This window comes from Lagenorhynchus albirostris, chromosome 10 (genome assembly GCF_949774975.1).
Source record: "Lagenorhynchus albirostris chromosome 10, mLagAlb1.1, whole genome shotgun sequence".
Taxonomy (NCBI): Eukaryota; Metazoa; Chordata; class Mammalia; order Artiodactyla; family Delphinidae; genus Lagenorhynchus; species Lagenorhynchus albirostris.
This window is the reverse complement of record NC_083104.1, coordinates 94,665,872-94,692,122: the sequence shown is the minus strand read 5'-3', so window position 1 is coordinate 94,692,122 and position 26,251 is coordinate 94,665,872. Positions and strand designations below refer to the sequence as shown.

At 45.4% G+C, this 26,251-nt stretch overlaps 1 protein-coding gene across 8 annotated transcripts in view; it reads left to right on the top strand.

The window, feature by feature from the left end:
• Positions 1-26,251, top strand: part of PHACTR1 (phosphatase and actin regulator 1) — a 302,874-nt gene that overhangs the window by 215,553 nt on the left and 61,070 nt on the right. For 7 of the 8 annotated variants that reach the window (XM_060163677.1, XM_060163681.1, XM_060163682.1 and 4 more), the window contains 3 exons: positions 4,982-5,149; positions 7,242-7,445; positions 21,272-21,593. In XM_060163677.1, the coding sequence (XP_060019660.1) occupies positions 4,982-5,149; positions 7,242-7,445; positions 21,272-21,593 (694 nt within the window). The remainder of the gene's footprint in view (positions 1-4,981; positions 5,150-7,241; positions 7,446-21,271; positions 21,594-26,251) is intronic. The other variant, XM_060163684.1, reaches the window with a different exon arrangement.

Genomic DNA, 26,251 nt, shown 5'->3' with positions numbered 1-26,251 from the left:
CTAACTTGCACAAATTCCTCCCTGTCTGCCTTTCTGCATCATGTCTTGGCCCACTCTTTCCCCAAGGCATGTCTGTTTTCTCCTTAGCATTTGGCACAATGCCTGGCTTGTGGGAGGAGAGGCAGGGCGGGGTGTGGCTCACCTCCAGGGTTTGGAGCCAGCAGACCTGGCAGTAGTTTCTCCATGTATATCCTAAGGAGCTAATAGCAAATCTATTTCTGACGGTTGGCGGTTTCTGGTATGTGATCCCTGTTGTTAATGATCAGATCTCAACAGGTGTTCGTCAGTTGAATGAATTCATTCACTCTCACCTTTCCCTTCACTCTTCTTGATTTGGTGTTAGCCTGATTGTACCAGAGTCTTCATTTCTTGTGCCCCACAAGAAAGAGAAGACAATGGCCGTGGCCAGTTCTCTGTCTTAATCCATTGCCTTCTACCGCTCATCATTTAAGTCATGACATTGACCCGCGCTCACTTCTGCATTCTTTTCTCTACCAATTCTGTGACCTGATTTTACCTTTTAGATATGTCTGCATCTGCCTTACATTTCACTTTTCTTCTCCACCCTATTGCTCTCTCCAGTCCCATTGTCCTTTGTGACAAGTTCATAATCCATGGTTAGACAATACAACCTCCTGCTTTCTCTTTGAGATTTAAACCAACCATCTTTGTTCCATGTTAGCCAGGTGAACAACATTCCCTGCCCTAAACCTCATCGTGAAAAGGCACTGTTGCTATTCCAGGTTCTCCTGCCTGTCCGATCCTTACCTCCAGTCCAGTGGTTCTCTTGAGTGTGGAACCCTGAGCAGCAAAAGCAGCTTTGGCGTCACGCAAGAAGTTATTAGACATGCACACCCTCAGTCCCATCCCGAAACCTACTGGGTCAGAAACTCTGGGGATGAGGCCCAGTCATCTGTGTTTACTGCCCTCCCGGAAATTGTGATGCCCACTAAAGTTTGAGAACCATTACCTTAACCCATCTAGTCTCCTGCCTTCTCCCTTCCTCCTATTCACACTTCATTCATTCTAGCAGGAAACGTTTTATGCTTGGAGGTAATTGCACCATTTTGGAAACCATTATTCCAGATAATTTTAGAAGACCATGTAAAACATCAAAATAATTTCCAATACTCAGTGAGCTCTTTCTCGTTCATCACAGCAAGAGGTGGTGATGCTCTAGATAGATGAAAGTACAAATAGTCCGTAAGACTCATTTTATTCAGGAGGGTTAAATTCTTCCTGGGGGGAAAACACAGTTTTTCTCATGATGCTGGTAAACAGAGCTGGCAATAGTAAAAAGACACGGAGAGCCTAAACAGTCTTAGAGATGCAAACTATTTTATATAGAATGGGTAAGCAACAAGGTCCTACTGTGTAGCACAGGGAGCTATATTCAGTATCCTGTGATAAACCATAATGGAGAAGAGTATGTAAAAGGATGTGTATATATATGTAAAAGTGAATCACTTTGCTGTACAGTAGAAATTAACACAGCATTGTCAATCAACTATATGCCAATTAAATAAATAGTCTTCAGATTAATCAAACTTGGAATTACCAAGCATTAGGAATTCCCAAGCTTGGTGATGAGTATAAGGAGTCCATTACATTAATGCTTCTACTTTTGTGGACATTTGAAAATGTCATAAGAATTTTAAAATAACAGTTGCTTCACAGTAGCAGCGTCATTTTATCTCCGTGTTATATGAATCCAGTTCAGATTTCAGTTTTGTCACTTCCCATCTTAGTTAGTCATAAATGATATTAATAATAAATTTGTACCTATTGCATGGTTTTAATTTATTTCTGCTAGATATGTATATACATATATTTATGTAAGTAGGTAGGTCAATAGGTAAAACATGGTTATCAATGTAAATGTTGAGGAGATGACCAAAAGCTAAGAAATTTGTGTGGTCTGTATATTGCTGCTGTGTAAATCGACCAACCCTGTAGGAAAACAATTTCACAAGATCTAGGTATGTGTCACTAGACATTAAAATAGTAATACACATAAATTTCATTTACTGGAATCTCTCCTAAAGGGGGAGAATTCTAATTGCAGAAAAGATTTTATACAGGAAGGTAGTCAGCAGAGATTTCTGTTTTCATAATAGTATAAAATACTGGAAATCCCTTTGTGACCAACCACAGAGAGATAACTAAATAAACATGTATATTCATTCAGTATAATTTATTAAATGATAACTATACAAATTATAATGCTTATAAAAGTTTTAAAAAACAAAACACAAAATAAAATTTGTTACAACTATGGAAAATATTGAAAAACAAATTTTCTGTTAGGGTAGAGATAAGATCAGTGTCTTATTTCTTCTTTTTTTCTCCTGTTTTCATTTTTTTAATGAAAATGTGTATTTAGAAATTATGACAGTGGAATTAGCAAGATTGTTTCCTCTCCGAAGTGGTTTGAGCCTTTGTGATTTAGTAAAGGCACTTTTAATCCATAGGGAGCTAAATTTTTTAAGAGTTAATCAGTCCCAAGAGGAGTGAGTAATATTCCTTCTGTTACCACCAAAACTTCTAGCACTAAGCTAACTGCCTTGATGAAACAGAGGTTCATAGAATCTAACGTAATGCAACTTCTGTTGTATCTTTTTTTCCCTGATATTGCATCTATGGTACTTTTAACAGTTAAAATGTATAGCAATCATTCCATCACATCTTTGCCCCAAAGAAGCAGAACATGGCAACAGCCCTGAAACCCCTTCCTCCTCTGGTGGTCTTATCCAAGACTACACTTGGAACATCAAAAATCAAAGTGGCTTCCCAGAGATGTATTAAACCTAATGGCAGCTACATCATTATTCCACCAACTGGGAATTTGAAGTAGAGCTACTTCCCACGGTGTTAGTTTGAACAAGCTAAACCAAAGCATGTTAAGAGGACCAGGGACCATCCATTATGGGACGCTGATGCACTAACGCTCACACCCACAGCCCTTCCCATCCTGCGTATGCTCAGTTCAGCTGTGTACTTTCCATAGCATTGGCCTGAGAGTCTGCACTGCTCTTCTCCTATTAAGAAGTCGTCATATTGTTAATCACAATTATCGTGACTGCTATTACCATTTGAGACACATAAAAAGGCCAAGTGAAAAGAAGGGAAAAAAACCCACAATCTTCAAGAATCAGTGCTTTATATTGTCTGCTTCAGATGATTTTTTGGTGTCCATTATATATATATTTTTTCTATGTTTATAAAAAATTCAGATCAAATATCATATGTCCTTGAACCATATGCTATCTAAAGCCTGTTGTTTTGTAAATTGCTCTGTTGAACATACATTTCATCAGGCCAATTCTAATCGGGGGCAAAGGGGGTGGGCAGAGGAATCTTTTGCGGCCATATTATCACTGTGTATAAAATTAAAGCCTTGGGAGGAACATAACGAAAGGAAAGGATTATTTATCCAAGATTAACCTTGGAGTCATTTTACTGTTTTATTTCTACAAGTAAATTATCCATCTTCCCATTTTAAGGCAGGTAATTGCTTTGCTGGCTTCTGTGTTTCTACCGAAACATAACTTAGAGTCTTTCGTCTGGATATTTATTCATCTGACTGGAATAGCTTTCAGTCCTCTTTAAAACTTAATTTGACTTTAATGTCTAGTTATCTAGGACTCCCCGGGGCTAGGATGAAATCACACTGGGGGAATTTTGATTTGACAAACAGCCATTGTGCGGGAGCCTTTGATCCTCCACCATGGTGTTAACTAGCTGCCCCTCGTCTTGCTGAGCTTTGAGCAAGGTCAAAGTCTGCACCCCGCCTGGCAGGATCACTGGTGGGCACTGGGAGAATCCTGGCACCTCCCAGAGTCTTTGAGCTGCTGCAGCCCTTCAGCTGGAGCTTAGAGCGCTCCTAAACATTTAGAGAAATGGGATGTGCGCGGAGATAAAGAGAAGACAGGGTGAGTTTTTCCTGGGGCCTTGGTGTAGCGTGTCCTGGTGCTTGTTGAGTGCTTGAAGCCCTTTGCTCTTCGAAGTAGGAATTCCTGACCTGGTTTTCCAATCTCTGAGTCCTGCTCAGGTTTTCCAGGTTTTCCAAAAATTATGAAGAAAAATTTATTTTCATTTCCATTTAAAAAACACATAGAAAATATAGTAGATAATGATTTTTACAAATTTTTAAAAATTAGAGTAGAGTTGATTTACGATATCATGTTAGTTTCAGGTGTGTACAGCACGGTGATTCAATTATACATATGTATGTGTGTTTGTGTGTGTGTGTGTATATATACACACACACACATTCTTATATATGTGTGTACACATATATATGTGTACACACATTTTTATATTTGTATGTACACATATATACACGCACACATATATATTCTTTTTCAGATTCTTTTCCCTTATAGGTTATTACAGAATATTGAGACTAGTTCCCTGTGCTATACAGTAGGTCCTTGTTGTCTATCTACTTTATATATGGTAATGTGTATATGTAAATCCTAATTTATCCCTCCCCACCCCCTTTCCCCTTTGGTAACCATAAGTTTATGTTCTGTGTCTGTGAGTCTCTGTAAATAAGTTCATTCATATCTTTTTTTTTAGATTTCACATATAAGCAGTATCATATTTGTCTTTCTCTGTTTGGCTTACTTCACTTAGTATGATAATCTCTAGGTCCATCCATGTTGCTGCAAATGGCATTATTTCATTCTTTTTTATGCTTGAGTAATATTGCATTGTATGTATGTACCATATCTTCTTTATCCATTCATCTGTCGGTAATTAGAAGAATGGAGAGAAAACAGGCATATTGCTGAAGATCACTGGAAATTGTCGCCCTGGTGGTTAGATGCCTTAAAAGCAAAAGAGCAAGTGTAGACTTTCCATACTGGCCTTGATACAAATTGTTCAGAAGCATCTAGACTCATGTAGCAGGCTGTGAGTGTCACCCTTGCCTGGAAGGCAGGCGTGGTCTAACTCTGCGCTCTCCTCGCTCTGACAGACGGGGAGCTCTCCATATCGAATGAAGATGACTCCCTGGAAAACGGGCAGTCCCTGAGCTCCAGCCAGCTGTCTCTGCCCGCCCTGTCTGAGATGGAGCCAATCCCGATGCCCAGGGATCCCTGCTCATACGAGGTGCTCCAGCCTTCCGACATCATGGATGGGACAGGTAATGCCCCTGGTAGACATGGAACTGGTCCCCGGCATGCGGTGTTAGGGGGCTTCAGCCTGGCTGGACTTTGGCTTCTATCTTGAACCACCCTGAACATAAGGATCTCCTGGAAATGGGGATGAAGGTGACCAGTTAGTACGCGCTGAGTGTAAAAATATGGAGGATGTGTCCATTTATTTTTCTACAGTCTTTAAAAACACTTTTATAATCTTAATCTCTTTAAAGAAGATATGTCTTGTTTTGTAATACTGATGATTTAAAATGTCTGTTTTCTAACCCTTGTTTCTGTTAAGATAAAGCTAGAGAGCCCTGTGCTTCTGTAGGTACCTGTCTAAGTCCACCTGGTCACAAGGCCCTGGTATTCCTTTGAATCCTAATCCCAATATACCAGTTAATAGTTACATCGATTTAGTAAATTGTGCCAATTTACTATATAAAATCAATTAATGTGTTAATCGTCTACAATTTACCGGTATCCTGCTGACAGATCATTTTGATGCCGTCTGTCACTCCCTCTTTGGTCCAAAGCCCTCTGAGTGGCCGATCCTCACTCCCTCGCAAGGTTTGCAGAGTGGTCCTCATTAGCCAGAAGACGGTACCCTCCCAACAGCCAGTAGGGAGAGGTCCTTGCTGTCAGGAGACAAGCCTGGGGAATGGGGCCTCTGGGAATATCTGGAGTCTGGGGAGGAGGCCACGGCCTCCCCCACACCGTGTGCAAAGTCTGCGTCACGGAACTCAGACGGGAGGCGAGCAGGATGGCGTTTCAGAGTCAGCGCCATGCTTCGCTTTGGGACCCAGCGAGTCGCTGCTCCATCGGTGTGTCCAGCACTGATAACAGTGTCCCCTGAGACAGGGGAGAACCTGGTTCCCCTGAGGATTGTGTACAGGGCTTTGACTGCCGGAAACACTGCTACCCAGAGTGGGGAGAGGGAGGAGGGCCAGGGAGGCTCTCATCCTGTAGCAGTGATGGGGGTGGGGGGGGAGAGATGCATCTGAGTTGCATTTCCCTCCTCCTCCCCAAGCTGGGGAGATCGTTCCAGCTAAAGCAGTATATTGAGACTTCTTCCCAGCCTTCCTTGTGACACTGGGATCGGATGGATGTGATGGCTGTAGTGAGATCTGTCATCCCAGGGAAGTCGTAGCGTCTCATTCGGTCATTGGCTGGGTTGCCAGCATGGTAGGAGAGGCTGTGCTACCACCCGTGACAGCTCTTAACTGGAGCCGGTCCTGGTCCCCCCGCCCTCCGCCCGCCCCACCATGGGGGAGAGGAAGAAGCAGGCCCGGGGCAGAGCAATGAGAAGTGGGCAGAATCAAAACCAGAAAACCATGCTTCTGGCGAGTGCAGGAGAAAGGAAGGTGGAAAATGAAAAAGGTGTTGAGTTGGAGCATCCTTCACCTTACCCAGGTGTATCGGAGCTGGCAGGAGCCCCTAAAACTGCAGAGCACCCCCGGATGCTGCTGCCCAGCTCGGATGGCCCCAAACCTGGAGGAGCAGCCGCTTCCCCAGGCATGTGGGGATCACCTGCCCAGTGTCAGCCTCTAGGCTGTCCTCAGACCCGGGGAGCAGGGACACAAGGAGACCCAGCAGGCAAAAACAAGACCCCGGAATGCATTCTCTCTTCCTTCCCAGCAAAGGGCAAACAGGCCCAAAGGAAGATGCCAGCGTTTGGTGCTGGTGTGGTTCAGAGGGGGCTCCTGGTCCTTGATCCGCTACACCTGCCGTCTGTCGGTTGTCACTGTGGTCCCATGAGTCACATTTTGGAGCACCTGTAGAATTTGCATTATAAACACCAAGGTAGAAGGGATGAAGCCTTGGATGGTTTGAGGAAGTGTCCTCTTCCTTCTTCTCCCTCTTCATCCTTCCAGCTCTCTCTGTTTTCTGTCTCTCCCTCCCCGCTACTTCCCCCACCCTCACCATGGCTTTATTGGATTTCTGGCGTCCTCCCTTTAACACCCCACTTTGACAGCCTGGGGCAGTCGGTGCTCTGCTGTGTCGCTAACCCTGTCCTGTGTGCCCTCCGGCTTCTGCCGGCCGCACCTGCACTGCGTTTGTGTAATGTCGCTGTGTGTCATGTGGTTGTCCCCTCAGTGTCTGAAGAGAGTCCCTCTGCCAGTGAGTCTGGAGTCCTGCCCCAAGATCCTTCAGCCAAATCCGTCCTGCTCCTGCCCCCCAAAAAACCTGCTGCTTTCCCTGGAGACCATGCGGAGACCCCAGTGAAGCAGCTCTCTCTCCTCAAGCAGCCCCCTGCCCTGCCTCCCAAACCCACTGCCAGGATTGCCAACCACTTAACAGGTGAGTCAAGATGTCTTCTGGGGACCCGCAGCCGTGCCTTCCCTTCAAGGGATCCTTTCTTGTGCTTTTTTTTCTTTTTCTCTGGGGCCCGATGCACCTCTTTGGTCAGGTCACTCTGTGGGACATTTGAGGGTTTCTGTGTGTGTCTTGGTACATGCCGTCGTGACCTGGGTTTGTGTGTTCGTGTCCAGAAGCATGCGATATGCACCTGCCAGTCGTAGGCTAAGAGGCTGCAGTCGTGTGCATTTGTAAACATGTACATTGGCATTTATGTGGCTAAGTAAAGATTACCTGCCCATGTAGGTGAATTAGATTCACCATCAAAATCTTTGCAGAGATAAAGAGTAGCGCCTGCTCCCTTCATAATGAGTTTGCCAAACTTTAAATTTTTTGTCTTTAAATAATTCGTCTGAAGCCCAGTGTATTTCTTCTATTAAAATTTATGTCTGTGCTGTTCTCTTTGGGGGGGGGGGAGAAAAAGGCAAAGACAGTAATTTGCAGAGTATTGTGGGAAATACTTTTAGAGAAGAGCAAGCTGAGGAATGTTGTCCTAAAATAACTTTTTAGAAATTGAAATATAGTTGATTTACAATATTGTGTTAGTTTCAGATGTACAGCAAAGTGACTCAGTTATATATTTCTTTCAGATTATAATCGGGATTAACAGATACAAACTACTATATGCAAAATAGATACATGACAAAGATTTACTGTATAGCACAGGGGACTATATTCAGTATCTTGTAATAACCTGAAATGATTTTGTATTTTCATTGTTCAAGTGTTATTTAACAAATTGCACCCACAGTTATTAAATTGAGCATTTAGTGAAATTGCACTTCACGGCACATTAGCACACGAATCGGTCATGACTTTGTGATTTAAGGTTGTGGTGTAATCAGAGATTCAAGATTTCAGAGGGGTGTTTCTCCAACCTTGATAATAATCCCACCTGATACTGATCGACTTACAATATGTTTGCTATTTTTATAAATAGTCTCTATTGATCTCTATATACTTTTGTAAGATGGGATGGGGATGAAAGAATATTCCCCTGTTTTATCATTAAAAACCTGAGGTTCAAGAAAATAAGTGACTTTTCCAGGGCTGGCAGGAATTCTGCAGTAGAGCCGCCGTTAGACCCTGTGTTTCCCAACTCCTAGTTCAATGAATGTTTCCACGGTGGCAGGATGTCTCTCACATGGCACTGAGTTTTATTAGGTTACAATTTAAATATAAGTTTGTGTCAAGCTCCTCTATCAATGTACACATCCATCCAAGTCAGGGTTTGTGGTTCAAAAGAGCAAATTTCCTTCAACACATTAGTAACACTTTAGTGCCCCCAAATTTAAATGCATAGAAAACCACAAAGGAAAAAAAGCCCTTGTAAGCCTCCCTGTAAGACATAACCACTGTCCATCTATCATTTATCTAATAAAAATCAAATACTACTGTACATTTTCTTTTATCACCTGCTTTTTGCTCTCAGTGATGACTTATGAACTGGTTCTCATGTTAGTGAATATCCCACAACGTGATTTTGTTAGCTACGTGGCGGGGATCCCGATTGACGTGATGGACCCCTTAAGAGGTTTCCATCTTCCTTGTTGTAAAAAACGCAACATCTCAACAGTGTGCATGTATTTTTATAAGCATCTCTGAGTTTTTCCTCACTTATTCCTGGTACGAGAATTGCTAATTCTAATTCTAGAAATAAATTATGTACGTTTTAAGGGCTGTGTACCTTTTAAGACTTAGATGCCAGATTTCCCTTGAGAAAGATTAAATGTTGAAAAACAAACTCCTGCATATAGTACCTATTTATTCAGCACATCTAACTCTAGGCAGAATACTGTGCTAGGTATCAAAGTGGGTACAAATACATGAGGGTTCAATGTATAAGTATATGATATATATATACGGATATGAATATATATTTTAAATATCCAAAAATAGAGCGCCAGAATAACTACTGTTGGGTATAATACTTGCGGTTCAGCACGATCTGATAGAAGGGTTCTAGGAGAGCCTGAAACTTGAGCTCACCCTTAAAGCATGAAGGACTTTTAGAGAGAATGAGGAGAGCACATTCCAGAAAAGAAGACCTGCACAAAGGCTCAGAGGTGGCCATGCTTCGGGCCAGTGACAAGGAAGCCGAGCTGGGCTGGCGGGCCCGTCTTGGGGTATGTTGAGAGAGAGCATTCACCAGGTAGGGCATGCGAGGATTTAGATTTTATTCCCGTGGCACTGGAGGGCCTTCGGAGGTTTCTGAGCTGGGGAGTGGGTGGTATGATGAAAACTAGACTTTAAGGTCTACTCCTGGGTCACTGTGTAGAATGAACAGGAAGAGGGGAAGGTTGAAGGCCCAACAGAGAAGCCGCCGAGGCCTGCCCTGTGTCTCTTTCTCCGAAATCACTGGTTGAATTAAATCGAACAACCTGAGGCAGGGAGACACTTTAAGAGGCCGCTGCAGTTGTTGAAATAGAAGCTCAAAGCATCTGACTGATGGCAGTGGGAAGAGAGGGAATGGACCAGTAGACAAGACATTTTCAAAGAAGAATTGACAGCATTTTTTTAAACTAACATTAAATCTAATGTATCTAGTTACCTAATTAATAGACGCACATGTCACCTTCAGCCATGAGCCCAGAACTTGGGTGGCCTGGTATCCGCAGGCCTCTCTTGCTCTGTCAGCCCAGTCTCTCCAGCTTCCGTTGTTCTTTCCCCAAGAGAGCGGGTTTTATCTGTTATCTGTACATCTCACTTCCATAGAGCTTGGGTCAAATGGATAAAAATACATAAAAGCTGACGGTCTTTACCATATTGTACCTGGTAGCCTCTTAAATATGCGGAAGGCAAGACAGGCACAGGGGTGTGTGGACTGCCAGTCTGGTGCTTCCCTTTTGGGTTTAAACTCCATTAGACTTGCTTCATTTTTGTAAGACAGCAATCAGTCATCATGAATCTGCCTCACCATGAGGCAGCCCCATTAACCCTGTTCTCGTACTCATTAGAGGCACCTGGGCCATGTGAGCAGGAATTAATAAGCTGAGAATTCTAGAACTCCTAAGTTGAGAGTTTTAGCATGTTCTCAGTGTCCGTCGTTCTGTTGACATTTTTGAAAGGAAACAGACAACAACTTGAAAGTCACCGAGCATGGCTGGTAAAGAGTGACAGTGGTTACTGGTCCTGTAGATACTGGAGGAAGCGTGAGCCTGGGCGGAGGCTACCTCTGGGTGCGCGATCAGGGAAAGATATGCAGAAATATCTCTGCTTTGGCATTTGCTTCCATTTGATCAGGAAAATCGTAATTAACTTGGAGACTATTTGCCTTATACGTTCTCTCTGTTCTTTAGCCGGATAGAGGGAAGCCCTCTTGCTCTCCCAAACTCCTCTTGTTGTCATCTTCATCCTTCTTATCTCCAACATCAGTATGCACAGCGGCCTGTATCACAGGGTCAGGAGTTGTTGGGTGTCAGCTTCCCTTCCATTCCGGAAGGACAGTGCCCAGCAGAGCTGGTTGCATAACGAATATGATCTGAGATAATGATTCTCAAAACACATCCTTCTTGGAATAATGGCTGACCCCAGAGGAGAAGGGTAGCGGAAGCAAAAAATACTGTCTCCTACTTTTCTAAGTCTCCATCAGTCACCTCTCCAGCCATCCTGGCTCCAGGAGTCAAATGTTAAACATTGCGTGAATAATCCAGTCCTTCTGCGTAAGGTACCTGTGATTAGGTAGCCCACAAGTGCCGTTGGAAGGAAGGATAATCAACTTCTGTGACAGCTGAGCTTCACAGTCTGACAGTCACACTTGGGTAATAATGGCAGGCGCCATTTTTGGAGAAATTTACAACGTACCATTTAGTCCTATGAGGTAGATACTATTTTCTTTATTCCTTCCTTTTCATAGAGGAGGAAAATGAAATTCAGAGAAGTTAGATGACTCAGTCATGGTGACGTAGCTAGTGAGTCCAGAGACAGACTCTACCCATTTGGTTTTACCCCAGAGCCCTCCTCTTAACCGTTAGTTTATACCATCTCTACTAAGATACCTATTCTTAAAATTCGTAACAACGGAATCTCTACTAAGAGATCTCCGTTGTGAGATGCTCTAACATCTCTACTAAGATACCTATTCTTGAAATTCGTAACAACGGAGTCATTCGTTTTCTTTGGGTTTTGTTTGTTTATTTTTTGTTTTGGTTTGCTTTTTTATTTTCTCTTTGGTTTTTAATCTGTTTAAGAAATTAGAAAATCTGCTTTGTTTGTATAACTCAAAGACAAAAAAACTGTCCAGCCTTTCGAAAATAAGTAACGTTCTTAAGGCACTCGATTATAAAGAGTTTCAAAGAACATGCTAGAAAGAGACAGTCTAAGAATCAAGAATGGGGCCGATCACATGGGAAGCACTTGACCACAGTTAGAAACCGACAGCTCAGCAAAGAAAGGGAACTCTTGCTGATCCTTAGAAACAAGTCCTTCTGCTAATGTGGACGGGCCCAGGGTATAGTTGCACTGTCTTTAGAACCTGAAATACAGGGAAGCTTACTGTATTATCAGAACTGGTTGATTGCTAGTTTCAACGTTACGAAGTATTTGCAACTGCAAATTTCCCTGCCAGACAGCAGCCATGCCCCGTGGTATTTTTTCAGCCCCAGCATGTGTCTAATGAGAATCCTCTCTGCAGAGCTTGTCAAGGTAAAACCGGTATTTCTATTTAGAGCTGTCTCTCTAGTTTTGAGGACAGTGTCTACAGTGAGCTGTTCTATACCCACATTCTGATCTGTAATTTCATTAGGTTTCTCTGTCCCCATTTCTCCCCAATATATTCCACCCCACCCTCTTTGTTCTCCTCTTTCAGCTTCCTCTCCAACCCTCCAAAATCATCTAACTACTTTTGTCTCTGTCCTTGCCTTCCCTCCTGGTATTCTACTCAGAAAGTGCAAGAAAACTGATGATTAGAGCATTGAGACCCTGGACCTCATCTGTGCTTTTAAACGGACAAAATGAATCGTAACCCAGAGGCCTCTTAAAGAGGTTTAAGGTTCACAATCTCTCGATAACTGCGATTTTGAAGGAATGGGAAATTTGCCTGAATTTACTCTTTATACCCATTTCTCCATAGTATTCCGGTCTTGATTTTCTTTTCTCAAAATGCAGAAATTCTTTTCTTAGTGCCTCTAAGGACTATCTATGGATTAAAACATGATTAAAAGGATGCTTTCTGCTCTGACATCTATGATCAAGGCAAAGATTGCAACAAGATACCTTTCTGTTTTTGGAGCGCTGTTAGGTTGGAGATTTAATTCACTTGGCACTTTTTGTGGTGAAAACACATAATATAAAATTTGCCACCTTAACCATTTTTAAATGTACAGTCAGTAATGTTATGTATAATCACATTGTGCAGCAGATTTCCAGAACTTTTTCATCTTGCAAAATTGAAATTCTGCCTATTAAAAACACCCCTTTCTCTTTCATCTCCCCTTAGCCCCTGGGAACCTCCATTTTACTCCTTGTTCCTATGAATTTGACGGCTCTGGGTACCTCATATAAATGGCATCGTACAGTGTTTGTCTTTTTGTGGCTGGCTTTTTTCACCTAGCGTAACGTCCTTCAGGTTCACGCGTGTTGTGGCATGTGGCAGGATTTCCTTCCTTTGTAAGGCTGAATGGCACTTATATTTTGTGTATTTTTTGCACCATGAGCAAAGTGCTCTTCCAGCCCTGATATCATTTACAAAAAGTGTTTTCTTCTCAGAGTTGTAGGTGGTTGTAAGCTACAGAAAATGTTTAACGTGAAGACGTATAAACATGGTTCTAAAGAAATTGAAATAGTAACAGATCAAATCCTTTGGGAGGAATCAGGAAAAGCATCATGGAGGAGGATGTATGTTTAAGACAGGCCATAAAGATAAGCAAAACTAGTAGGGATGTGGGTAAGGAGCTTTCCAGGAAGTGGGAAGCAGGGCTCACAGAGGCACATGCATGCAAGGCATAGCATGTTCAAGGCATAGCAAATAGCGCAGCTTGGCAGGGATGTGGGATTCCTGTAGGGAAGTCGAGAAAGATCAGGCCAGCAGTGGGTTGAGGGTAACTGTGGAGAACCTTGAAAGCCACAACGAGGTATTTAACTTCGGAGGAGGAAGAGGGCATCTCTTGTGGACGTTTAGCAGCATTTGCTTGATGTCAACCAAGCCTGTCTCCTTGATGTTCGGATAAGGTGGATGCTACTGCTGCTGGATGGATTTACAACTGGATGGATGAATGTAACTGGGGCTGCCCTTGGCTCTTCCTCGTGGACGTTGTTTCAGTGTCCGAGGGGGAAGTGTCCCCGGGGGTGGGGATTTAGTCTGCCTTGTTCCCTGCTGTGTCCTTAGCTAGTGCTGTTCTGCAGGAGGACAGGAGGCCATGAGAGGCATAGAGCCCCGCTGCAGAGGCATTGGAGGAGGAGCTGGGTGGTCATTTGCCCATGAGTTCTTGGCAGGACACTTGCTTCTTTAGGAGAAGCTGGGCACATTGTTCTCCGGCTCTGAGTGCTGCTAAAAATGAAATCTGATTCTCGTGGGTTCTGTGGTGTCTGAAGGAAGCATGATAACCCAGGTAGAAAAGCAACTTCCCGTAAGGGTAGCAGTTAGAACATGACAGTCATCCATCGGGCAAACTTGTGGTCCAGCCTTAGGTGTCAGGGAGGACACTCGGCATTTCATGGGGATATGGGGATACCCTGCAGATGGTTAGACCAGCTACCACCATCAGTATAAATGCAAGAAATCTGAGTGTGACCTCTGACAGTGAATAAATATCGTGCATCAGATGGGTGTAGGGTTAGAGATGAACTGTAGTTGTCCTCATTTGCCTTTATAAGATTTATGGATCTAGGGAATTCCCTGGTGGTGCAGTGGTGAAGAATCTGCCTTCCAGTGCAGGGGACGCGGGTTCGATCCGTGGTCGGGGAACTAAGATCCCACATGCCGTGGGGCAACTAAGCCCACGCACCACAACTACTGAGCTTGTGCGCCTCAACTAGAGCCCGTGTGCCACAAACTACAGAGCCCAGGTGCTCTGGAGCCCACGTGCCACAACTAGAGAAGAGAAAAGCCTGCATGCCACAACTAGAGAGAAGTCTGTGCGCCACAACTAGAGAGCCCACATGCTCTGGAGCCCATGCACCACAACTAGAGAAGAGAAAAACCCGCACGCCACAACTAGAGAGAAGCCCGCGCACTGCAACGAAGACCCGACGCAGCCAAAAACATAAAATAAAATAACATAAAACATTTTAAAAAAAGAAAAAAGAAAGAATCCTCTCTAGGGCCCACATGCTGCAACTACTGAGCCCGAGTACTGCAACTACTGAAACTCGTGTGCCTAGAGCCCGTGCTTCGCAACAAGAGAAGCCACCGCAATGAGAAGCCCACGCATCGCAAGGAAGAGTAGCCCCTGCTCGCCACAATGAAGACTCAATACAGCCAAAAATAAATAAAAAATAAATTAAGACTTAAAAAAAAAAAGATTTATGGATCTAGCTTGAACTTCTTGATACCTTCACCATGAATGTACTAACTCTTAATCGGGATATGCTCTAAGTAGTATTTCATTGTATGTGATCTAAATTTACTGCTTAAAACTTCACAGACAGATCCCCTGGTTCCCATGTTCTGAGACCAGGCGAGCATGTGTATGTTTGCCTCCATGACTTTGTGACTTTGATTTGACTCGCTCTCAGCTTTTGCTGGATGCTCAAGATAGCAGTCCTCCCTGGTGGGCACCGTCCAATCCAGGCTCCTCTCCATTGCCCATTGTGGACCTTCTTGCCTGCCTTTACACCTGTCTCGTGGAAGGCTCGGGTTCAGCCACCCAGTTGTCAATTGCCTGGCCATCTCCTTGCCTGGTCTCCCTGGGAGCACTGACACTAGTCTGCATTGCTGCAAAAATAAACGATAGAATGTGTTTTTATCAATGACTTACAATTTCTAACAAAATACCGATCTTATGAACAGGTGTTTGTTCTTGTGATTATAGAGACATCTGCAGTTTTGAATCTTTGAGAGCAGTTTCCCGACAATGAATAAGGTGTAGTTTGACTTTTACAAAATCGAATGTAGTTGTGGCAGAGCTGACATGCCCAAGTGACCCAGTTAGCTGGTGAGCCACGCCTCCACTGCCCCATGTCACCATCTCAGGGAGGCACTCACTTCCCTACTTGCTGTCATCTCCCCAGGTGGCCTTGGGAAGGGTCCATTTAAAAACAAAAATGTGTCTTTGTGGAAAGTGGCTCTGAAACAGTCAGGTGCTGGTGATGCGAATATGATCACGGCCCTCATTTTAAGATTCTGGAAGATCTCAGGACACAGTCCCCACAACGTCAGGTGTTTGCTGAGGTTTCCGTGTGCTGGGCTGGCTTAGGAGAGCAAGCCAGGCTGAGGGCATTGAATACAAATCACTTGATACTCTTCTAGCACTTTCACCACGAGGGGTCAGTCAACATATTTTTGCCTTTCCAGGCATCTGGCCAAAAAATAAAAAAGGCCAGACTACCTTAAAATCCCCAGGATGGCCCAAAGTGATTGGTGGGGCTCCTATAAGCACCTTTCTTATAACCAGGGGAATCTGATTCTGTGGTTTCGTGGTACTGGACTCTTATTTAAGTTCTAAGTACACTTCTTACAGACTCTTCATGTCCTTGGATGGATGCCTGTATCTATGAAAGGAGATCAGAGATTCTAACCCACTAGAACCAGGTGGCAAATGACTGAGAAATTCTTACAACACTTTTGTTCATTAAGACGTTAAGTGCTACTATCATTGGCAAGTGTATCTGAATCGTCTATTATAAAGTGATAAATGCTTCTCCAGCTGTTGTTAATTTAAGAAGTGAGGAGAGAGGCTAGGGGCGTATGCATTTAGCCCAGACTCATTCAGTGTATAGACTACAGTCCTCTGGCACCAGTCTCAACTACAAAAGTAATCGGGGGTTTTCACTTTCTTGTGTGAAGTCCTAAGCCAGAGGTGTGTCAGGCTTGGAAATATAGCCCCCTTGGCTTTTCTGGCTCTGTGACGTAGTTTGGGTTTATTTTTCTTGTTCTCTGGAACTGGTTGTTTTTGCTCTTTCCACTCTATCAGCAGAGACAGTTTTATGAATATACTGCATTCTCGATCAGTCTGGCTGCCAAAGACTCATCCATTTCTAAGTCAGCAAGCAGAGAGCTCTGTGTGCGCCCCAGCAGGGGCAGCCACTGTCGTTATAAATGCAAGAGGTAGTGTGTGTCCTCCCATAATCCGCAAATGTCGTGCATCAGAGAGAGGCAAAGTATTGTATTCAGGGAGGTGCTATCAAGGTAAAGAAGGCTTTTTTTTTTTTTTTTTTTTGCGGTACGCGGGCCTCTCACCGCTGTGGCCTCTCCCGTTGCGGAGCACAGGCTCCGGACGCGCAGGCTCAGCGGCCGTGGCTCACGGGCCCAGCCGCTCCGCGGCATGTGGGATCTTCCCGGACCGGGGCACGAACCCGTGTCCCCTGCATCGGCAGGCGGACTCTCAACCACTGCGCCACCAGGGAAGCCCAAGAAGGCATTTTTAATTCCTGGATTTTTAGAGGTAAAAGTACCTGGGTCCCAAGAAGCTTAGCTAAATTTCTTAGCTAATTAGCTTAGCTAATTAATCCCAGAGAATCCAGGTTTTCTGACTCCTGGTCCTGCATCCTTCTCCACCAGCTCTCAGTACTGATGCAGGACTGTGTGCATCAGAACGACACGCTGAAACCTGGACAACCTTGCCTTTTTCCCTTTCCGCAGTGCCATGTTACAAACATGGAAGACTTCTAGGATGGTGCCTCGGAAGCCTCTTTGCTCTGCTACTTGATTCACTTTCACCAGGTTTTTTCACCCACTTACTTACAATGGAACCACCACACACTGTGTCGATTTCTCAGCTTCTGTCTCTCCCTCCCAGGCTGGGAAGCAGGTAGACTGTCACAGGGATACCAAGAGTCCTGTTTGTAACGCTGCAGATGTGTGTCGCACTTTGCAGTTTACAAAGCATGTCCACATTATCTTGTCTGACCCTCACAATGACCTGTGGGAGAAGCCCGGAATATATCATATTATTATTATTTCAGAATGAATTAAGACTACATGTGTTGAACTCCTGTTACGTATCAAGGACTCTACTGGGGTTTGGTGTTTTTTTTTTGAATTTTATTTTATTTATTTTTTTATACAGCAGGTTCTTATTAGTCATCCATTTAATACACATCAGTGTATACATGTCAATCTCAATCTCCCAATTCATCCCACCACCACCTACTGTGGGTATTTTATACTCAGGCCCTCTGCTAACTAGTTTGGGGATTTTATAAAATTATAAAAAGGTGCCCTTTGGCGAAATGAATTACACAAAGCTGCCCCTTCTTCTTGGGTGACTCAAAGCCAGACCTCAGGCTGTATTTCAGCCCACTTATCCCCTTACATGGAGGTTGTGTAGACGTTAATCTGTTCACTTCTCATAGCAGACCTATAAGGCGGGCAGTGCTGCCTTTCTAGAGATGGGAAAACTGAAGCTCAGGGAGGATAAATGTCTTAGGCAGAGCTACAGGGCTTCTTGGTCTTAGAGCTGAGATTAAACTCCAACTCTTCAGGCTTCCCTGGTGGTGCAGTGGTTGAGAGTCTGCCTGCTAATGCAGGGGACGCGGGTTCGTGCCCCGGTCCAGGAAGATCCCGCATGCCGTGGAGCGGCTGGGCCCGTGAGCCATGGCCGCTGAGCCTGCGTGTCCGGAGCCTGTTCTCCGCAACGGGAGAGGCCACAGCAGTGAGAGGCCCGCGTACCGCAAAAAAAAAAAAAAGATGTCATAAGAATATAAAAATAGGTCTTGCCAAGGTACTGCCAATCTGAGCTTCCCAGGCTCTCCTCAGTTATCCACATGTTATAGAAAGATGGGGGCTGCAGAGCTAATTCACTGAAAGTAGACAGTTTCACTTGACTTTAACCTTTTTCTTCATTTCCTCTGTTTGTACCACATCCACTGAGCCAAAAATTATTTGACATGATTCACTTTCCTTCTCTACCCGTATTTAATTGGTGACCATGTGCAGTGAAACAACCGGAAGAGAGATGCAGGTAGGAAAGGAGAAAAAGGGGTTCTCCATGGGCCCTGGCATGTGTTTCTTAGAACAATGAAAGGAATCACCTCCACTAAATTGATCCTGTTGGTCATGTCTTCCTTGCCTGTTTTGTTAGAATTCCTGGCATCCACTTGGTCCATTTTTCTGGTGATGAAGCCAAGTAAGTTTTGCTGTGGAAGTAGTGGCAAGAAATACTGTGTGTGCAGAAAGTCGTAGCTTAGCAAGATGGGTGGAATCCATCGTGTATCACTGATCCTTCTTAGGCAGACAATTCCATGCTGCCCTTCTGCCCAAGCAAATGAGTCCCTACTGCCTTAGACAACCAGACCCACAAATGAAGGAGTCGTGGGTTAAGGGTCCCTGGATGAAAACCCTAACACTTCAGGACACATTGTACTTGCTGGGTCTACGCTATGGCTTCCAAGAGCCACAGGAGTGTACCCTTCAGTAACAGGACCCAGACAGGGGTGCTGAGTTTCTGCATCTCAGCCACTTTGGAATTAGCACTGCCTGCTTTGGTCCTGAACGTGGTGACCTTGTGTCCTGTGCTTGGAGGCTCATAGGAACAGGATGAGCTGTCCAAGTTTCTATTTCTGAACAACATGTAAATTTATCCCATAGCAGAGCATCACAGCTTCGGCTCATTCTGTAAACGTGTTGAGCCTCTTGCTAGGTGAGCTGGGCACTGTACGAGATGCTGAGGCTATAATGACAAATTATTCACGGTCCTTGCTCTGTGTGGGAGGAGATAGCTGCGTAAACAGGAAGAACGGTACAGTGTCTGCAGAGTCCAGGACTATCATCTGTAAAAAGTGAGAAGATCATAGTGTGTACGTCACTGGCTTGTTGAGGGGATTAAGCTGGTGAGATAAGAAAAGCACTTAGAACACTGTCTGGCTCATGGTGGGAGGGTTGGCAGTATCTATCACTGTCATCATCATCGTCACCATGGTTGTTGGCACTGACCTACCACCTGCCCACAGTGGGTCCAATGGCTGCAGAATAGGGGGAGTGATGTAACCCATCAGGAAGGTTCTCAGTGGAGGTAACGTTTGAGCTGAATCTTGAACGGAGAGTAGGGATTGACCCAGAAGACAAACCAGAGAACTGAGGGCAGGTAACCAAGGCTCTGGGGTTTGAAACATCAGGTGGTTTGGGGAACCCAGCAGTTCAGGAGTGAGGGTGGTTACCTGGGGTGATGGGGAGAAAAGAAGGCCGATCCAAAGAGAAGGAGGGGCCTGGAGCGCCCTCCTTGGGCTTCTCTGTGAAACAGGAGAGGAAATCTGTGGAGGTGAAGAGCCTCGAGGCCACCAGTGGAGACACAGCAGCCCTTCTGAGCATGTGAGGGACAAAGGCCAGCCAGGGACTTAGCTGAGGAGGGAGACTGAGCGTGGGTCAGCAAGGAAGTCAAACCCACAGGAGGAAAGCAGGCCGTGTCCCAGGAGAAAAGGAGCTTTTCAGGTGCAACAGGCAAGGTTATTTCTAGCCGGGGGAACCAGCACAGACTCTGTAGAGATAAAGTGGGGACACAAAGAGGCCTTGATGATGTGTCGGGAAGTTGGGCTTTATTTCCAGGCCATTGGTAGGTTTCAAACTGGAGGGCAACAGGGTCAGATTTGTGCCAAAAGAATGTCATTCTGGCAGGACTGAGGCTGTCAAACTGGAGAAGGCCACACTCAGGCAGATAGTTGGAAAAAAGTCGAAGGCCTCAGAGACCAAGAGGCAGGAGCCTGCAGTGCTCCCGGCATGGACAGCGGGTGTGAGGTCACACACACGCCCCGCCTGCCACTGCCCTCTGGCCCGGCTTCTCCCAGGTGGCCTACAGCCCGCAGGACTCAGCCATGGACCCGCAGTCCCCAGGGCTAGGTGATTTTTAGGAATGTGAAGTCCAGACAGGGGACTACAGGGGCAGCCCAGAGACACCCTGAGGGCTGGTCTGTCTGACCTGGAGCCCCCCTTAAGTTGGAGCATCTCTGGGAAGTTTCAGTGCCACCGTCACGGAACCAAGGGGTGGGGTGGGTGCAGGTACCATCAGGCCCCCAGAGTGCCTGTCGGAGCCTCCCGACAGTGGGAAGAGCCCACCGTGGATGCCACGGGAGTGGTCAGCCCAGCCACCGTGCTCACACCGAGGCCCGGCACGGGGCATCTGAGCCCTCTCTGTGACCACGAATCCTAGAAAGCCTCCTCTCCGGTGGGACGAGCATCCCCACGTGAGGGAATTAAGGTTGGTGGCATTAAAGTCACCGCTGGAGGAAGACACTCCTCGTGGACTTGAACCCAGGGCTGGCTGCTAATCCTGTGCCTGTTAGAAAGCGCCAGCCGAGAGGGTATGTCCACGTGACAGTGGCGCAGTTGTCGGCGTCGCACATGTCCTAGCAAAGGTCTCTTTGAAGGTGCTTGGGTTTCCATGAGCAGAAGAGCGCGTTCCCCCTTTCTGCTGGTGAGCTCCAGCCTGGCAGCTGTGTGACACACGCCACCGACACCTGGGTCCCTGAGGGCCCTGGGGGGCAGCGTGCTTCGAGCAGGAAGTGAGAGCTGCTGGGTGCTTGTGGAGCAGCGCTCACCTGCCGGTTCTTCGGTTGAAGCATTTCATCTCAGGGGCCCGCCTCCAGGACCACGGTCCCTGCGTGGGCACCCGTGCTGTGCTACGTTTTTTCTGATGCCCCCAAACTCACATCTGCCTCTCGCCCTCCTTCTGCCGCAGATCCTGGCGCCCCTGTGAAATTGCCTTGTCTGCCAGTGAAGCTGTCGCCTCCGCTACCTCCAAAGAAAGTCATGATCTGTATGCCCATGGGGGGGCCAGACCTCTCGCTGGCGTCCTACGCGGCCCAGAAGAGCGGCCAGCAGGGCGGGGCCCAGCACCACCACACCGTCCTGCCCTCCCAGATCCAGCACCAGCTGCAGTACGGCAGCCTCAGCCAGCACCTCCCTGCCGCCACCGGCTCCCTCCCCATGCACCCCTCGGGCTGCAGGATGATAGATGAGCTGAACAAAACGCTGGCCATGACCATGCAGAGGCTGGAAAGGTAACGGAGGGAAGGGGTGAGGGCAGGAGAGGAGGGCTTGGCGCTCCGGCCATGACCAAGGAGTGAGCAGACCAGCGCCAGCAAGGGCTCACACCCACTTGGGGTGGGATTCGGGAGGGGTGGTGAAGGTAAAATCAGACCGGAATCTGAATGTCAAGGACAGTATGGAAGAAAAAACTGTTGCCAGTTGCCAAACTATAGAACAGTCACGTTTATCAAAAAGAAAAAGTAGTGCGTATGTATACATCTGAGTATGCGTGAGTGGGCGGGTGGATAGATAGATCGTACCTATCGTGCTTCTGCAGACCTTAACGTGGTTTGGAAGCAGGTGCACATCATCATTAATGAGGTAACCCCTAGGGCAGGGAGATGGGGAGAAAATCTTTTGTTTTTATATTTTGTATCTTTCTGTACTGCTTAATTTTTTACTTTGTGTATATTACTTTCATGATGTAAAAAACAATGTGAATGTAGAATAAGAAGAGATGAGAGCTGGCGGGGCGGTGGTGAAATAACAGAGGGAAAGGTGGAGAGGTACGCCCTCGTTCTTGCCGATGGAGGAAGCGGCAGACGTAGTCTGATTATACGAGTTTGAGCCTCAGATATTTACCAACAACTGGTGAAGTCCCCTCTTTCATCAGAATCTCCGTCCAGTAGCATTGCAGGGAGAACTGCCAAGGGTATTCCAAGGGCAGGCCTGCAGCGGAGACCGTGACTCCCCACCACCCAGGGAGATCTCTCGTGCTGGTTCTGGATCGCTTGCGTGTGTGTGTGTGTGTGTGTGTGTGTGTGTGTGCGCGCGCGTGCGCGTGCGCACGCGTTCAAATACCACCTCGCTTGTGCCCAAGAGGTGGCTGAGATTTCCCAATGTGATTCCAACCTAGTCTAGTTAACTGGGTCCTGCAGACCAGATAGGAAAACTGCAGCCTGGAAAGCACGCAGCCGGTCACCGGGCAGAGAGCCAGGGGCGAGATGGACACAGCCGAGAGCTTTCTGTTGTAGTTTCCTGACTCTCAGTGGCTTTTCCCTCCGTCTGTGTCAGCCAAGTATTCTATGTTTGGAAAATTAATGACTCCAAGAGAAGTTATCACTAAGAATTCTGACTTGATAGGTTCACGTTAATATCTCCCTTCACTGAAAAACGAAATGTATTTGGCCATTGCCATCATTTCCAACTACCCTTACTGTTAATGAGGACAGTCGTAATTTACAATCTGGATGGCAGTTCGTAGTCTATTATGAATACATACCTTTGTTATTATCTTGATCCTCACACCACCTAGGGAGACTTGAGTCAGCCAAGAAACTAAGGAAGGCTGAGTTCCCCAATGCCAGCCGCTCAAACTTGGTGCCCATCTGCAGAAATTGTACAGAAATTGAGAACAAGCTTTTAGATACCTTCATAACAATTTGACAGGATAATTTTTCGTCTTATGATAAAAAGGGGTTTTATTTGTTTTGCATTTTTATTATATTTTTGAAAGCATCAGTTTGTGATGGATTAAATATTAAAGTATGTAAATCAACCAACCGACCAACAAAACTGGTCCCTCCCCATAGACAATTTTTTTAAAGATCTTTATTGGAGTAGAATTGCTTTACAATGGTGTGTTAGTTTCTGCTATATAACAAAATGAGTCAGTTATACATATACATATGTTCCCATATCTCCTCCCTTTTGCGTCTCCCTCCCTCCCACCCTCCCTATCCCACCCCTCTAGGTGGTCACAAACCACCGAGCTGATCTCCCTATGCTATGCGGCTGCTTCCCACTAGCTATCTACCTTACGTTTGGTAGTGTATATATGTCCATGCCTCTCTCTCGCTTTGTCACAGCTTACCCTTCCCCCTCCCCATATCATCAAGTCCATTCTCCAGTAGGTTTGTGTCTTTATTCCTGTCTTACCCCTAGGTTCTTCATGTCTTTTTTTTCTTAAATTCCGTATCTATGTGTTAGCATACGGTATTTGTCTTTCTCTTTCTGACTTACTTCACTCTGTATGACAAACTCTAGGTCCATCCACCTCACTACAAATATCTCAATTTCATTTCTTTTTATGGCTGAGTAATATTCCATTGTATATATGTGCCACATCTTCTTTATCCATTCATCTGATGATGGACACTTAGGTTGCTTCCATGTCCTGGCTATTGTAAATAGTGCTGCAATGAACATTGTGGTACATGACTCTTTTTGAATTATGGTTTTCTCAGGGTATATGCCCAGGAGTGGGATTGCTGTGTCGTATGGTAGTTCTATTTGTAGTTTTTTAAGGAACCTCCATACTGTTCTCCATAGGGGCTGTACCAATTCACATTCCCACCAGCAGTGCAAGAGTGTTCCCTTTTCTCCACACCCTCTCCAGCATTTATTGTTTGTAGATTTTTGATGATGGCCATTCTGACTGGTGTGAGGTGATACCTCATTGTAGTTTTGATTTGCATTTCTCTAATTATTAGTGATGTTGAGCATCCTTTCATGTGTTTGTTGGCAGTCTGTATATCTTCTTTGGAGAAATGTCTGTTTAGGTCTTCAGCCCATTTTTTGGATTGGGTTGTTTGTTTTTTTGTTATTGGGCTGCATGAGCTGCTTGTAAATTTTGGAGATTAATCCTTTGTCAGTTGTTTCATTTGCAAATATTTTCTCCCCTTCTGAGGGTTATCTTTTCGTCTTGTTTATGGTTTCCTTTGCTATGCAAAAGCTTTTAAGTTTCATTAGGTCCCATTTGTTTCTTTTTATTTCCATTTCTCTAGGAGGTGGGTCAAAAAGGATCTCGCTGTGATTTATGTCATAGAGTGTTCTGCCTATGTTTTCCTCTAAGACTTCGATAGTGCTGGCCTTACCCCCATAGACATTTTGCCAAGCACTGTCCTAGGTAGTAAGTCAAACGGCCAAGCCATCAAGCCTGGATTGTCCTCCTGCAAATCCAGAACTCCTTTGACTATAGCACAGCCGCTTTCCTAAAGACAGCTAGCAGTGAATGTCATTTACTGCCCTCACGTCTCCTGTAACCCCCAGTTAATAAGCATCTGAAAAAGATACTCATGAGAGCATATTAGTAGGATATTGCTAAATACATTTGCACCTAAAACATGCCATTTAAAGTTTCCATTGAAAGTACTAACCAATGAGTTATGTGATATTCCTCAGTTCAGTGATTTCCGTGTGTATTTACAGAATATTTCAGTCGAGTGTAAACCAATGAATAGGTCTGTTGGACCTCCACTGGGTCAGGTTCTTTATTGAAATGAATCAAAGACAGCAAATGGGCAAGGAAAGGAAGGCGATATCGGGATGTTGCAGGTGGAGGAGGTTGGAAGAACGGCAGCATGGTCTCGGCAGCTGAGCCAAGGCGATCTCCTGTGCTTTGTGTCACCCCCAGACCCTCCTTACCTCCTGTCTCCCTCCCCACCAACGGTAGGCCAAGGCATAGTGTTGTTCTGGTGAACCAGCCAGGACACAGGGAATTAATGCCTATATCATCAGGATAGCCCTACAGAGGGCTTCCCTGGTGGCGCAGTGGTTGAGAGTCCGCCTGCCGATGCAGGGGACGCGGGTTCGTGCCCCGATCCGGGAGGATCCCTCATGCCGCGGAGCGGCTGGGCCCGTGAGCCATGGCCGCTGAGCCTGCGCGTCCGGAGCCTGTGCTCCACAACAGGAGAGGCCCGTATACCGGGAAAAAAAAAAAAAAAAAAGATAGCCCTACAGAGAAAGCGAGGTCTCCTTGCCAGACAAAGACTGAGAATCTTTCTGAGGATCCACGTCGTCTTCCAGGAGTCCTGGAAGGATCTGGGAGCAGAACAGGCCACCTTTCAGTTTAGTGCAGGAACTGCCGCTGTCTCCAGTGATGTCACCTTTCTTTTTACTACCTGGAAATTCTCCCTCCTACCTGTCAACATGATTTCACTCTTGTTCTGGCCAAGTTTCATCCAGAAAGGATGATTTCTTTTTTCTCCTGACAATTTCCAGTGACCCCAAAAAGCACCGCAAGAAGGAAGGAACATTACTGAATGCACAGGCATTCTGCCCGCAGAGAACCTGAGATCTCATAGAACGTTCGTGCCCTACAGGGTGTTAGTCCAGACCCATGGTCTGATCCTGGTGAAACATGGTGGGTAATGCAAAAATCGAATGATGAATTTAACAGCATGAATGCCTGACTTTGGACTATAAATTTGAATGAATAGTCATCTTGTAATTGAAAGGGACCTTTAAGACCAAGGCAGCCAGCCTGCTGCCTGTTGTAGCCTTTCTGACGATTTGTCCTCTGGTCTCTGTGGGAATGGGACCCTCCCTAGGTACCAAGATAGCCTGCCCCACTGTCCAGAAGGTCTGATTACTAGGAAGTTCTTTCTTATGTTAAGTGAAAAGTGTTACTTACTGTAATCCCTTGTCCCAGTCTTATTTCTAATCTTCCTTTCCTGTGAGAGGCTTTCAAATCTTTAAAAATAATTACTGTTCCCTTTATCTAGTGGCTTCTCTCTTTCAGGCTGATAATCCCAAATTCATGGAATCGTCTGTTGAGATGGTTTCTAGATCCTTTACCGTCTTGTTCCTGCTCTCCCAAGATTACTCTAAATCTGTTTTGACTTGTATGAAGACGTTCTTAACTGTTAACCTAACCTGACCCTACTTAATGACATTGAAGGATCACATT